Genomic DNA, 16,192 nt, shown 5'->3' with positions numbered 1-16,192 from the left:
TGACTCTACACAGTTCAAGGAAAGCTCTGAGGAGAAGAGATGGAGAGTTGGGATTCCAAGTGTGCAGTAGGAAGAAAGGGAGTGGAGGAGCTTCCTCTTTGTTTTTAAAGTGAGGCACAAATTTGTGTGGAAGCAGCTCTGTCCTTATTTCAGACTCACCTTGTGCTGCTGTGATATCCTTCCTGCTCAGAGCCCTGGCCCTGTGTTAGTGTTGCACTTGCGTGTGGCTACTGACACTTCCCAAGCAAGGCTGCAGGACTCACCTGAAGCCCTCTTTTCCTCACAGCTGGATCACAGTCTTTGCCTTTTTTCTTGCAGTTGAACTCCCTCAGGGAAGGGTCATCTTTAACAGCATTTTGTCATTGTTTCAATGTGTAGCTGCAAACCTGACACCTATCATGTTGCTGGCTTGCTGGTCTCATTAAACACATTCCAAGATTGATTTCCTTTACCATTTCTGTCATGAGTGTTTCTTTACTCCTGTATGGTGTCAGTTAAAACAGATCAATTCCACTGTATGCACAGGGTAAAATAACTAGGGAATAGAAGCCCTTCTTTCATCTGTACAAGCAGTTTGGTCCCACATATTGACCTGTTCCCCTTAATGTGATATTAGGACTTCAAGAGCTGAGGTAGTGTTTTGTCAACATAATTAAGGCAGTTTTAGTTTCTTTCTGCACGTTTGCTTCTTGTTACCTCTTCAAGGTGTAGGCACCTTGTCAACCAGCAGTCTGTCGGTGCCTCCCGGAAATTATATTTGAGTTTGCTTCTCCAATCTGCTCTCAGGGGCTTTATTCTAAAGGGAAAGGCTGGAATGTTGTGGAAATCGTTTTAGTTCAAGAAATTTAGCTTTATAGGTCAAAAGCCTTCTTAATTCTGACTAAACTGTAGGTTTGCATTTTTGGAGGCATACTAACTATTTCATTTGTATCGCACTGTGACAGTCCGCCGTAAATTTCAAGGAAGTTTTTTCAGCTACGTAACTTCAATGAATGATCATGAATCTGAAGTTCTCCTTTTCAGTCCTTCAGGACATAACCAAAGAAACAAAGAGAAAACCAAAATGTATCCTGTTCTTTTCATATGCTTAGTTTTCTTCTTGCATCTTCGCTTTGTTTGGCATGTGCTGATTTTCTTGATTCTGGTTCTGTATTTAAGGTATTAATTTGTGATTATCCAAGGTCCTTTTAATGAGTTAATTCCAAACAGTGACAATCTACTCACACAATTGTTTGTCTTTTGGGATCCAAACCTGAATTTGGAGACAGGTGTGTTCACACCTGTATGTGTTACATATCATACATTTGATGAAACTGGGGCTTTGTAACTGATAAAGACTGTGAGTGAAGTGTAACAAAAATATCTACTATTTTTACACCTCAGCAGTTTCGTCCTGAGTAGGACTGTCATTATAATTGTTTCTCTACACTTTTTTCCCATTAAAAAAGGACAGTTACTAACTGCTTATGCCTAAGAAAATTAACAATGATATGAAAAAGACATTACTTTTTGTTTTACAAACCTTACCTCATGCAGCCACATGAGAGTGTGTAGGTAATTGGCTTTCCTGTAGCCTGTGTTTTTAATTGCCTGGATATGCAATCAGCTCAAAGTACATTTCTTGTGCTCTAATGAATTTTAACATGAAGGTTTATTTCTAGATAGATCAGCATTGGGAGAGCTTTTCAGCTGTCTTATAAAAATGATTTAAAGTAACACATTGATACCAAAAACTTGCCACCCAAGAAATTAAACATAGAATTTATTATGCAATTGTGTGTGTATTTTACCTAATGACATCAAGGTGGTTTTTGAAAAAAGTGCAGCATTCCCCAGAGTTTCTTTATATCATGGCAGTAGTTTGACATTGATTCAGGAATCGTTATAATTTAGATAAAGTTTGAGATATGCCATTTCAGGTGAAAAAGCTTATTTAATCCTTATGTAATTTTTAATTCACTCTTTGCATTTATTTGTGACTTGAAAAAGCAAGTAAATTAAGTTCTTCTTTCATGACAAAGTGTTTTGGATAAAAGACATCTACATGAATGCAATATGAGGAGGGCATGTCATTTCTCATCTGAAAAAGCCCCATCTAGTTGTACTGTACAAATGACTGCAGCACAATGCATAGAGTATACATGAACATTTCATTAGTGTTGCTGCCAGAGTAAATAGGCAGCTGTTTTGAAATACCTCTGCTGTCCATATTTATGGAAGGTAATCAAACAAATGCTTGTGTTGGATGTTGTTTGGGTTTGTACCTGCCTCTGATGTAGCTGTGACTGACTATGTCATTTAAACTACATGCAGCTCTTTTCCCACTTGTGAAGAGACATGATAATAGTTTTCTTCACATGGAAGTTACAAAGTCTGTAGATGGCTCAAGCTCTTGAGGAGGAAGGATTTCTATACTAGAGTCATGAAAGAGTGCAAGCATCTGCTGTGACACTGCTTTGAGGTCTCTTAATTGTCCTGTCCCACACTAATCTGCTAAGTGAACTTGTCACTAAGAGACAAATAACTTAAACTTCACTAAATAAAAAGTAGTAATTGTATTTACCCATCTTTGTCAAAAATTTTTGTACCTGCATATGCAATGAGCTCAAGGACAGCTATTTTTGTGATTGAAGATTTTGCTTGTTTGCCTCTCTCCCCACTCCCTGTAAGTCTGCATGAACAGTTATAATCAGAATTCCAGTCTGGACATATGGATGCATTTTGATTCATTTAATGGTCTTTAATTTCAGTCAAGTTTCACTGCAGCAAAGGATCCCAAGTCTGAGTCTCTTCCAAATACCTGTTCAAGACTGTAGGAGGTCATGGTGGTTTACATTCAAAGCAGGTCTGATTTTAGTCAACTGTATTGGTAGCCAACTGCCTCTGGTAACTATGCATCATTTCTGTATTTCTGTAAGTATGTATTTGCCTGTGATACTACTGCATATGCTGTATTTCAGGAAAAGCAGAGATTTCTGACAGATGTCCTACATGAAGTGATGTTGCTGGATGGGTTGGCCAGTTCACATCCAGTATCCCAGGAAGTGCAGCAAGCCTCAGACATCGACAGGGTGTTTGACTGGATTGCCTATAAAAAGGTGAGACTAACTAAGCTTATCTATATGATACAGATAAGTCAGGAGCTATAAGAAGATCATATGCCATCTGTACAAGAAATACCATTGTTAAACTATGTATGGGAAACTAATATGTGTGGAATGCATTTGGAATATTCTAAAGTGATTATAACCAATTACATTCAACATATCAAGCGTTAGTAAATGTTATAAATAAACTTGAGAGGCTGTCAAAATTCACTAACAAGATTTAGGGCTTTTTATTACTATTTATTTTTTTGACAGGGTCTGAATTGTGTTAGATGCTTTAAAAAGCAAAAGGATATGTAGTTTTTGTCCTATTGAAACTCTCTAGAAAACTTACCGAGGGCTAAATTTAAATGTAAAGTTTTTTCTATGCATAAGAGTTTTACTGTCAGCTAGTGAAAACTCTGAAGTCATTGCTGAACACTGGGAGTGGAGAAACTGCCTTCCTGTCTGGTGAAAGAATAGGTATTAAATTCAGTCAATTTTAAATTGCATTTCAATGATTTGAAAGTCTTCTGGCCAGTTTCTGGATTCAGCAGCTTCTGTGCAGGAGTTTCCCTCCTCCATAACATGACTGGGCTTGCTGTTAGCACATGGCCTGAAAGCTGGTGTTTCCTACCATACCATATTGCTTATTCTCTGCTACAGGCTATGACATATAAAATTGTGTATCATGGCCATATGTGTTTGCTGTGTGACACAGTGGCTGCTGCCTGCAGCCTTCCTGTACCAGAGCTCTCTGATGATGATTCGGTCACAAGAGTCTTTTGACTGTGGCCTTTGTGTCTAATTATCTTTTCTTCTGCATCATTTTCTGTCTAACATCAGACTGTAGCAAAGAAGCATAGAACTGACTTGGTGACTGAACCTGCTCATTCTGGGATGAAAAAGAGGTGTTATCCTCTCTTGTAGTCATAAGCTATTCCTAGACTGCAATAACTTCACCTTGGTCTTCTTCCATGAAAGGATAATATGCCTGTAAGGATGGGCAAATCAGAGTGTGTGTTTGTGTGGGTATATGTGACCATGTAATAAGTACCTATGATGGAATATAAAACCACAAAATACTTATGACAAGATTCTAAAATGCTGCAGTTGCTCAAGAGCCCAAGTAACATTTTCAAAAATCCCTTAGGTATGTTGGAAAATATTGCTCTAGGTCAATTAAGCTGTAACAGCCAGCACCTTTTGGCATACTGAATATTCCCATTGTTTAAATCTTTCAATCATATGCTTTCTGGTGATAGCTAGACCTTGGTAGGTTCGGAGGCTTATCTTACATGAGTATCTTCATATTTCAATCTAATTATTTTTGCTAATTTATACAGTAATAGCACTATCTTACAGTTAACTGTAGTACATGACAATTTTATGAATACTGCAATCATCGAGTAATTTTCATTTACATTGAAATGACAAATAGGACAATAGGATGCATCTGTATACTGATAGCTTTTTTATGCAGGCTAATAGGATCAGTCTGTTTTTTGTGGAGATTACAGTACAAAATTTGTCTTGTATCTATCTGTGTAAATGTTCCTTTTTCAGTAACAGTGGCCATGCCCAGTGGATACAGCAGCATCTCTCCACTTAGCTGCTCTAGTGGCCAGTTCCCCTTAGGTGACATTGGTTGTGTTCATACCAGGGCATGATCCTGTAAATTTTGAGCCCAGTTACCAGACCTAGCAAGCTACCTTAGGAAATGGCAGTAGCAGAATTTACTTACACACTTTCATAGCTGAGGAGATTAAAATAACCACTCTTTCACCTACAAGGTCTTTCTTTTTCCTGTCTGGTAATTTGTCTGTCTGCTATTCTCTATAGCTGTTTATCCTTTTGGTTTAAGATACAAGCTTTATTATATAATAGGAAGCATAAAAGTTAATTAACAGCATACAAGCCTATTGTTTAATGGGAAGAAACTTTCCTGACTTACTTTGTAGCTGTTCTTTTCAGTACCTTCCTTGAAACACCTTACACTGTTCCTTCTGAGGATAAATTAGAGCAAATTTAACATAACTTATATCATTTCTTTCCTAGAAAATCTTGTATGCATGCATTCATTGCTTACACTGAAAATCAGCTTTGGAAATAAGTTTATTTATTAAATACCCAGAATAGAGCCTATTCCTCTAGCTCTCTAGTGTCTACTAGTGTAAATGCTGTGGTGAATAGTATGTTGGTAAAATCCAAACTGTAAAATTACACTGAAACTTTCACCTGATCAGGTGTGGGCTCAAATATTTTCAGGTGCCACAAAGCCCTTGACACACAATGAGCCCTGCTGGAGGAAAATTATTACTGGTGTTTCTGGGATGACTTTTTGGTTGTCTTTGGTTGAGTGACTTTTTAAATTGCTGTAAATCATTAGGCTGTCGGGAATTTTTTTCTCTTGACTCTACTAAACTTTGGGTCAGGACCATCAGTGAGGACTTTTCTACGGTCTTAAATAAAATATTTTTAAAGAGTTTATTACTATGTGCAGCATCCATTCCCTGCATTTTAGATTTTTTTTCATTGTCTTTTAACTTTTTATTTAAATGTCCATCTTGTGCTCCCTGAGTGCTTGCATTGCCCATGTGATCTCTATTCTCTCTTCACAATTTTCTACATGATATTGAAATGATGAAACTTTCTCTGATGTAAGTTTTGTTCAGTGAAATGACAGTCATAGAATGTTCTTGTAATTTCATTGTCTTTACTGTCATCAATATGGTATAAATCAGACACCATTAAAGTACCCATCTCTGCTAGACACTCAGCTGTCATTCTAAAGTCATGGCTTTTTCTACACACTTCAGAAATGACCATTGAAAATGTGCTATTTAGTTGCCTCACAGTTGAATATATTTTTCATTTCTACTTTCTCATCCTTGGTGATTGCATGTATGAAGAAATCCAGGACATAAACCACATGGCATTCAGGTAATCCCACAAGCAGAGTGAAGCAGACACTACACCTTGGCAACACACAATGTTTTTCCACTTAAATAGTTGAGGGTAAAGCTTGCCTCTTTGAAAAGCATCATGCTAGTCATTCTTCAGATAGAAGCCTGTCATCCTCCACTAGGGCCACAAATAAGTAGAGAAAAAATGAGAAGTCGTGATAGTTCATTAATAAACAGTACTGGTAGATGATTCAAGGCTCTCTAGTTGCATCAGAGAGTGCATATATCTTCCCAGTGCAGCTGGAAGTGAGATAGTGTCCTCCCACGATGACGGGAAAAGTGGTTATATCCCAAGTGCAGTAGAAAATATAGCCTGTTGAACACAAGAGTAGAACTGAGAATTGTTAAATCAAAGCAAAAAGCGTGACAGCCTTTCCACACCAGAAATAACTGACAGCAGGAATCATAGCCCTGGAGAGCTGCAGCATCAGAGGAGGAGAGAGTGCAGCAAGAATACACGAGGAGCAACAATCAGCATGGAAAAACCAGCTCTAATAAAATGGAGAAACAAGGCAGCTGCATCTCAAAGGCAACAGCCAGACCCAGAGCAACCTGAGGGAGAGCCATCTCAGACAGAACTAAAGGAGTCATAGCCCTAGATGAGCAGCCACAGCCAGACAAGAGAAGGGATGAAAGGACATCTAGGGAGCCAGATATCTGAAGTCAGTTCAGTCAGCCTGCTGCATGCTTTGAAGTGTGCTGGTTGGAGATTCTGGCAGCAATCAGTGCAGGCAAGACCATTATGATGGAGTGTAGCTATAAAAGTACCCCCAAAGAATATGCCTTGGTAAGTGACAAACAATAATCAAAACAAGGAAGAGGATGACTGGAATAGGGAAGAATATTCATTGTTTCCTTCCATGTAAGCTAAATTAACCTCAGCAGTGAGACCAGTTACTGACCCTGACTTTATAATGCAAACAATTAATTATTTCCTAAACCCTTGTATGTATAACTTCCTTTTCCTTTTTAACTCTATTCCACATCTTTAAAATTTCCTTTTTCTTCTTTCAGTGTCAGGTGATGGAAGGAAGATTTATTTCGAATAGTAATAAAGAGAAACCATGCTTCCTGCTTTCCCTCAAAAGCAACATTCTGCATTAGGAGATCTGTTCAACTAAAACTTTACACAAAGAAAAATGCACAGCTTCCCTGCATTCTGGCAAAGGAGAATTTAAGAAATTGAAAACAGTGGCTCGCTCACCCTTTTGGGTGTAATTCTCTTTGAAAATTTACAATGTAGCGTGTTCTGCAAGAATGTGGAAGAACAGGAGGGCTAATGCAGTCACTGGAAAGGCTCTCTAAAAACTTCATTTTTTTACTTCTGTTCCTCAGGCACTGGGAAGCACAATCACACTGAAATAACAAAATAAAACCAAACCAAAACAAAACCCCCAAACCACTACCCCATATTCTGTTCAGGAATAGTAGTTTATAAGAAAGCCAGTTCATGAGTGCAATGAAATTGCGATGATGTGCATCTCTGAAGTGACAAAAGAGTGGGAGTAGGTCATTTACAATGAAAGAAATGCTAGGTAAATCCCTAAAAATTGTACAATAGGTTTTATTTTTAATTTTTCTTTAGTTGAATTGATAGCATAAGGTGGTATCAGACTAGTTGAAAGTCTTACAATACAATAGAGATGGCTTTGGAACCCCTTCACTTGACATGGTAAAGGAAGAGCTTTTTGTTTTCCCCATTTTAGCTGTACTGTTGTCTGTGGGTGCCATTAAGTCCAGAGGGTGCACATTTGTGTGATGCTGATTTTTCTTCCATGACTTGTGAGTGCAACAGGTCAGTGCTCAGATTGCAGATGGTGCTTTCAGGAGCCATTTGTTCCTAATGCATTGTAACAGAGGAGGTATCTTGTAATGAAAATAATGTCTTTCTGGTCAGATAAAAAGGCTGTAGGTTGTTACTGCTTCCTGTATGAAAGGAAATTGAAATGCAGTCAGTGATACCAACAGGTTCAAGTTCAGAGCAGCTCCAGGAGTGCTTGTCCTGAAGTATGGAGGCTGTCCCAGTTTAGCTGGTGGCTGCCAATGCTTAAAGCTAGACAGGTGCTTCAAGATACTTAAAATACTTCTTTTAACTCATCTTCCTACCATCCTGACTCAAGCAGGAGCAAATGGTCTTTAACCCTTTACACTGGTTCATGTATTCTAGTTATTATTTTCTGAAGAAGAAACATGGAAACTACAGTGTGTGGTATAAGCAGCTACACATGGACAGTGCTTCAGGAGTGTTATGTATTCCACATGCCAGGGACAATTGCATATGGGTTTGACTGGAAATAATAAAGATGGAGCACAAATGTTAATAAAAGCATTTTATTTTAAAGAAGAGCTTATTAGACTAGACCACTCCATGAAGGCAGACCACTGTCGGGAAGGCAGTTGTTGTGGTCCAAGCATTCTTTCTGTTTCCCATGGAAAGGCTGTGGCAAATGGCAGCTCCTAAGGGCTGGAGAAGATGATCAAAGCAGAAATGGCGACAGTAGGTCTATACACCATGTCCTACCATCCTTCCTTCGCCAAAAGCCATTAAAAGGAACAAAATAGTGCATCTGTGTCTCAGATATTTTCATGACTTAAAATAGTGTTCATAAAGACAGGTATACATGGAGGTAGTTGCACTTGCACTTGACATGCACTTGCCTTTTCTGCCTTTCTGTTTCTGCTTTGTAATGATCATTTGCAGCAAAGGGCAAAGCAGAAAGTTACACGTATTTTCTTTTTTTTTTGCCCTGAAGGAGTCAAAAAAAAATGCCCGTGTACAGACAAGGGCTGATGTTGCTGATACACATCCTGGTTTAGATCAATAAACAGAAGAGCAAGTTACAAGTGTTAAAGTAACTTGGAAGAAAAGGTAAGAATTAGAAATAGAAAATAAATTTGAGTTAGTGAAATAGAGCAAAAGGAACAAAAAACTTGACATAAGAATATGGTCAATATTTTGATCAAAATATGATCCTGTAAGATTTCTATTCAAAAGGGGACTCTTTAGAAAAACCTCTGGAACACTTTTGTTGTTGTTGCTGTTCTTTTTAAAGATATGTTTCAGATATGTTTAAAGATATGATAAAGATATGTTGATCTTCACTGGATAACTTATGGAGCTTAAAGGAGGTATTAAAAAAGAGAAATTATAATGGCAGGTTTAGTTATAGATAGTTGCAAATCAGTCTTAGGCAAATTGATTGAAATTCTTATGTGGTATTTAGTGAACTAAAAAAGAATAGTAATTTTTCTTGAAGATTTTTATATAAAGGCAGTTAATAAAAAAGTGTAATGTTCCTTTGTCCTTGTCACTGGTGTCAGAACATGTAAGAGGGATTTTGGTGCTGAGGCCAAGTAAAACTCCTGTTGTAAGTTGAGTCACGATAGCATTTTCTCTGGGCAATGGATACTATTTTATTATTCAAGGAAAATGATGTGACAATATCCAGCTGAAGAATATGATTAGTTATGGTCATATACCCCTGAATTTTCTTCTTTGTGTCATATTCCTTAAATTTGTGATCGAATTTATGACTAAGACAAGTATTTTGCCAAAGCCATCTTACTGTCTGACCATTTTGGTATTATCCAGCCCTAGAAGAGCTGTGTTTGTCAGAATAGAAAATGATTATTATTTCCAAGTGAAAAGCTCTCCTTGAATATAATGTTGCTTTTTCAGTGATGTTTTGGCATCAGATAAATGGCCTTTCATTCTGTAAAATTCATTCTGTAAGGTGCTTTTATGCATCTTTGAGGATTTTAAAAAAACATTACAGGTATTTTGCAGGTATACTTGCTGATTTGAAAAATAGTGGTTTACCCATTATTAATAAAGTTTTAAAAACCATGTAAGTTTTTTTTTTTATTAAAACATGTCCTGTTTTATTGCTGAATATAAACAGCATGTTAATTTGTGAGTGTGCACTGCCTGATAAGCAAATATCAATTGGAAATTCTGTTGCTTTAAAAAGTAAAGATTAATTAAATGACTGATTTTTTTTCTAGTCTGTATCATTAAAATCAAGTAGGGATGGTTTTGTTTGGTCCCTTATAGTCTCTTAATGTTTAACAAGTGTTGCCAAGTGCAAGGAAACCAGTGAGTGCCACAATCAGCCAGGTACATAGCTGTTCAACTTTATGTGTGTAGGAATTTATTTGGATTTTATTTGGGTTGCTTGTGTGCTTAAGGTACTTCAGTGCATCACTGAATGATTGCCTGGGTGAAGACCCTCGGGATAGTCTCATACTGTGACATTTGGTACCAGTATGCTGCATGATCTGCATATACCTATCTCCTTCTGTATTTCTTCCCTTGGCTTTTATGTGGGTTATCTAGAGACAAAGCCTCTAGAAATTAAGTTAAACATTTTACATTTCTGTCACAGGGAGGAAATCATAAGCACATGTTTACTCATTTAAACAAGTATGTTCTGTTACCCTAATGAAATAAGGAAGCATTTGCATGTATCAAATTCGCTTGCATTAAGCTTCATTTTTTCTTGTAATATTTGGAGGTGCCATTGGAGAATACAGAAGATAGGTATGCTGTTGTATTACAGTGCTCAGTTTCTGAAAATGAAAGAGGAATTTAGTGTTGGTGACTCATGATACAATCTAATTAATTCCCTGAAAAGAATTTCTCAGTGGGTACTTATGCAGTTCTCAGAGATGAGATAGTTTTGATAGAGACAGCTGAAGAATTCCAGAGAAGCCTTTGCAATTATCTCTGCTGTTACAGCTTGATAGAAGTGCTTTAACAGAGATCTCTCTGGAGCCTGCAACAGGATCATGTTGTAACTGATGCCATGAATAGGACACTCTTGTTCCATAATTGTCAGAGTAAGGCCACATAAGATAAAAGACTGTTCAGGTGATAAAGGTAGGAAAGTAAAATACATTTCAGCATAACCTTCTGAGTGGGAGCTGAGGAATGACTGAACTTCTCCCTTTGTGGGAAAATTAAAAAAAAAAAAAGGAAAAATAAAAAGGAGAGCATACAGGGAATGTGTTTGCTTAAGGAAATGCAGCTGAAATGCAATACTTGTGTTTGAAAGTGGATCCAGTGTTCAATTCGTACAGGAGAATTCAGTAAATTCAGTGCACTGCATGTAGTGTAACACATCACACTACTTACATCAGTTAACCAAATTTTTAAATAATTCATTTACATACGTATACCTCTGTCTACCTCTCTGCTCTTCTTTGAGCAAATTCCACAGGTGTGACTTAGTCAAAACATACTTCTTTTATGTTAGATATCTCCAAGATGCAGCATATTTACTTTTGGGTTTTTAAAAAAAAAAAAAAAGTAAGTCTTTTTTTAAATGTCACATTTTTGCTATGTGTTTGATGTATATTATTCTTTTGCGTTAATTCATGCTGTGTTTTTTCTCAATAAGCTAAATTTCATGGGGTATCCAGCTGTGGTTGCTTAGTACCAACAAAGAATGATTGTTTTGAAAAACGTGACTTGGATATTACTTGTTGGCTAGTGTTCATATTGCAAAATTAAAGTGCAAATATGCATTCTTTGTATAGGTGCTTGGTAACGTGCTCTTCTAATATTTTAAATGAACTTAGACTCACAGAATTGCCCCAGATTTTGAGAACTAAAGAATAATGTATGAATTTAAGAAATTTAAGCTGAAATGAAATGATACTCCCTCACTTAAAAGCTGATTTGATTGTGGATATCCTTAGGCTTCTATTTGACAGAGAACTGTAAAAATATGTTCAACATTTAAAAGAAAAAACCACAACCTGTATGCTGCTTCTATTACATTCACAGTTCTAAAAGAAAGTTCTTCTTTGTGTGTTTCATGAAGAGAAGATATGTTTCAATCTGTAAACACATTAGCCAAAATTTGGAAGTTTTTCTGTGTTATGAGGTGATTCTGGTGAGCTAGTGTAGGCCTGACTGACTGTATGCAACAGATTTATAAGCTGTTTATAAGCTCTGGCTTATGTAGTGAGACCATATCATGGTCAAAGTGTAAAATGGAGACTGAGATTTTTAAGGATCTACCAGGGGAGTGCAATGAATTTTTTGTGCTGGATGTTCCTGCTGAAGAACAGGTTAATTCCCATGCTCAGTTTATTCTTTGTAACAGGTTGCAGAAACCACCAATTTGAGGTAGGTGTGTGGGAAACACTAGCTAAAAGAACTGTTAGTTGTTAGAAAGTCTGCAGATCTGAGTGGCATCCACTTGCACCTTGTGAGGGTAAGCAGATAGGGAGCTGCAGAACTTCTGGCAGTGGGATGTAGACCATCCTAAGAAATAGTTGCCGCGCCAGAGGATTGCTTGGGAGCTATAGGCTGGTGAGTTTGTCTTCCTTCTCCAGTGAAATGGGGACTCTATAGGGTATAAAGGGTAAGATAAGTGAGCACATATGTTGATCTTGACTAGTCATCACTGCTGCAAAGGGGAATTTGTTCTTACTATCCAGCTGGAGTTCTTGAGGGGAGAGTGAGAAGAAAATGGATTTTAAAAAAGTTTTTGACAAGGCACGCCACCTATAGCTCAGGGTAAATCATTTAAGGAGAGAACTATTTAAAGTGTGTGTACTGTGGCTGATTAATTAAAAACCACCAATACTGGTATACATCAGGTATATAGTACTAGCCGTGAAATTTTGTAATTGATTATCATCTTAAATCAGAAGGTCTTTATGAAAGAATGATGCCTTTGTGTGTGCCTGTGTGTGGTCTGAGTCTTGTTTTAATCAGTGAAAAGGAAGCTGATTATAAGAACTTACTATTGATAACAATAGCTCTAACAGTATGAATAAAATTTAGTGTAATTGAGGCAGAGGATAGAGTAATTCTCTGTAGTTATAGAATATTAGTTATAGTTATTTATAGTTATTTCTCTTAGCTAGAGAGAAGGTAACCTTAATCCTGAATTGCAGGTTTATCAGCACACAGAAAAATAACTGTAGGTCTTTTGTTTGTGTCCCACTGAATTTGAAAAACGGGTGGTGTTATTACATATTAATCAAGACTGATTTTGAATTGACTACTGCACAATAGAAGAAAGTTAATAAATCACCTGTATTTAGTTTTTGGTTTTGTTTATTTAATGAGAAGAGGAAGCAAAATGGATGGGTAGAGATTTTATGGAAAATTGATGTATTAAATTTCTGGTTTAGAACCTCAGTTACGTAATTTTTTCTGGTAGTCCAGTGTTCCCCTCCTCAGCATCTCACTCCCTGCTTGCACCTTGGATACCATGGGGATGTTTTTCTAACAGGATCCTTCCTGATTTTAGTTTTTGTGTCACAAAACAGCTTTAATTCCTAAAGAAGGGTGGCGAGGTGGACATTCAGTGAAGAAGAGATAAATTGAGGTCCGTGTAATTACTATGATTGATACATGGTGTTACATGAGATAATTGACAGGGAAGCCTGCATGATGCTGTATTGGCCCTCGCAAACTCCAGGAGGTGTTTTCCCACTGTTAACTTTTTCATGATTTTTAATGTTTTGTGATTTACAGGGTAAAATATCTTCAGAGAGATTGATGTCATCTCACTTGAGATGGTCACCATGTAGACACTTGCAACTGAGTAGCCCCCCATCTCCCTGTATCATCAGTGAAGATTAACAGGCATCATCAGGGTGAAATTCATCTGTCCTATTTTAGATGTATGTCTTTGGATGAATCAGGATGAACTGAAGTTCTTGCTTCTCTCTCCTTTGCCTTTAAAGGAGGTCTAGGCAGCTGCCTCAGCTGTGTACAACTGAGTAAGCATCACTTAGCTACAATGCAGGTATTTGCACTCAGTTAGATGAATCTCAATCCTATGGTTAAAACAAAAACAATGAAGCATACAAAAGCACAACTAAAAAGAAATAGAAGTTGATATTGAAGGAAAAAAATGAAAAATTTTGTGGAAAGAAGGATGGAAGAGCTGTGTGTTTTCCAGGTCATCCTATTATGATCTCTTTTCCTTTTCTAATGCATTTTCAGAACAATCAATTATTTTGCCCTTACAAAGTAAATCAGCTGTAGTTCACGGTTTCTGGTTTGTGTTGCTGACATTTTTCTCACATGAGAACTTTTTAGAATAATGACATAATTTTTGGATCTTCAAAGAATAATGCTGAAGGAGTTTCTAGCTTATTTGTATCTCTTCACATTTGGCCTCTTGTCCCTGCCTCTTGCCTTCTACATAACCCTATGTGCTGGTTTGCTGATTTTTTTATTGTTCCCTTCCCTGCAACTGCTTCACCAGTTCTTTATTTCAAGTGCTCTTCTTTGCTTTCTGTTCAGTATAGAGCATCTACCTTCAGCTAGCAGGCACTCTGCCCTCTCTCCAGGGCTTTCTGTTGAATACTACCCTTGCTAGTCTTCTTAAGTAAAAGTATGGTGTGTAGAATAAAGTGAGAGATTATATTTGTTATTTTACTGTATATATGAAAGGATCACACTGGTTTTGTACCTTCACAATTCAGGAGTTCCCCCAGAACAGGGAATCAATCTCTGTATGGTCTTTTTGGACAGTGCAGTTGAATGAATCTCACTGCACTTTAGACATCTGCGGCACAGATGTGTACATATGAGCTAGTCACTCAAGCCTGCTTTTGGAGTGAATTACAAGAGGTGAGTGCTTTTAGAGTACAATTCCCCCCATCTGAGGTTTACTTTAAGATTAGATAAAATGCATCCAGAGGTGACATGTGAAGCCCAACAACTGTAAGGGAAGTCTAAACAGCCAAAGTGATTATAGTTGCAGGTGCTACAAATACCTGCATTGAATCAAGTGTATCACTTCCTGTGTGGCTCTGTCGCAGTACTGTATTGTAGGAGTAGTAGTCATGTTTTTGTGGGTTCATACATAAGACTTAGTTTGTTTCCTGTTAGATAAAATTCCATTCAGTACTATCTTTTGTATTAAAAAAAATTTACAAGATGGAAGTTGCAAGTGAAACAATTAATTAAGGAATTTCAAGTATAATAAAATTAAGATATTCAATAAGTTGTAGAATTAAATTGACTTACAGTAATTGTGATCTGTAATGACATAAGAGGATCAAGATGTAGAAGTGGGTCTTTAAAAATTAGTTAAAACTAATCTAGGATCAAGGATAAAATCACATTATTTTATGATGGCATGGGGAGAATTAGGCTACATGGAGACAGTTGGACTGAATAGCTTAGCTCAGCTCTGCATTTTGTAGATTTCAAAGACATGTTCAGTTGCTTACAAGAAATTCTTCTAAGTTTGGTTATAGCTTGTCTTTACCATGTTGTGAGTATAGGAGAAGAAAGTGCATAAACTTTCATCCCTTCAGGCAGTGTTGGCTAACTGTCCATGAGTGAGCCTTTTCCCAAGAGCACTTTGCAAAAAAGAGCTGTATGTACCTAATTTCCATGAAGTAGCCAACATATTCTACTTTCCTTTCCTATAGCAGTGGAATATCAATGCTGAGGCTGAGAAAGCTTCAGCTGTATCATAGGTAATACAAGGATCACCCAGATCCTCATATAACAAGTATAGGTTATATGAGGATCTGGATGATCTTTGGCAAGTGATTTCACTAGGATGTGCCACAGTTTCCTTTTAATTTACAGAATATTGGCATTAATCTTAGTAAGATCTGCTAATGAGCAGTGCTTCTCCAGACCCAGGTAGTGCCATTAATCATTGGATGAATAACTAGTGTATTTGTCGGGGTAGACAAATTAAGATAGGGTACAATGGCTTAAGGCAAGTCAGATTTTACACTGACAGGAACTAGGTATGTTTTTTGAATAGGAAAGAATTGCTTTCCACTAGACCTCTTAAACCAATGTGCTTTACCTCTTGACAAGGTACTGAGTCATCCACTGCCTGGAGGAAAGCACTTAAATCATCAATAAACAGTCATTCTGCCCAGCAGGAGAGGCAAGTTTGCTTCTCAAGACATCCTGTGTTGTTTGTTCCTCTATTGGACAAAGGTTGGCGAAACAGAAGTGGCTCTGAGAGTCAAGTGGGGAGCAGGCTCCTTGCATGTCAGGGTGTTCAGAGATTGATGCTGGTAGGTTCCAAAGGGCATCTACTGCAGCAGGACAGATTTGTTGGGATTTTTCTGCAGGTTTAGGTCTAGGTCAAGAAGCTTTTGGAAGGTATGGCACTCCATCGATGTATTCTGGTTTTC

The 16,192-nt window shown here is 37.4% G+C and overlaps 1 protein-coding gene across 1 annotated transcript in view; it reads left to right on the top strand.

Moving 5' to 3' along the window:
- The window catches only part of TRHDE (thyrotropin releasing hormone degrading enzyme), a 209,370-nt gene that overhangs the window by 94,130 nt on the left and 99,048 nt on the right, over nucleotides 1–16,192 (top strand). The window contains exon 6 of the mRNA XM_066549990.1: nucleotides 2,961–3,098. Coding sequence (XP_066406087.1) covers nucleotides 2,961–3,098 — 138 coding nt within the window. The remainder of the gene's footprint in view (nucleotides 1–2,960; nucleotides 3,099–16,192) is intronic.

Source organism: Molothrus aeneus, chromosome 5, assembly GCF_037042795.1.
Source record: "Molothrus aeneus isolate 106 chromosome 5, BPBGC_Maene_1.0, whole genome shotgun sequence".
Classification (NCBI taxonomy): domain Eukaryota; kingdom Metazoa; phylum Chordata; class Aves; order Passeriformes; family Icteridae; genus Molothrus; species Molothrus aeneus.
Note: the sequence above shows the minus strand (reverse complement) of the source record. Positions and strands in the feature narration are given on the sequence as shown.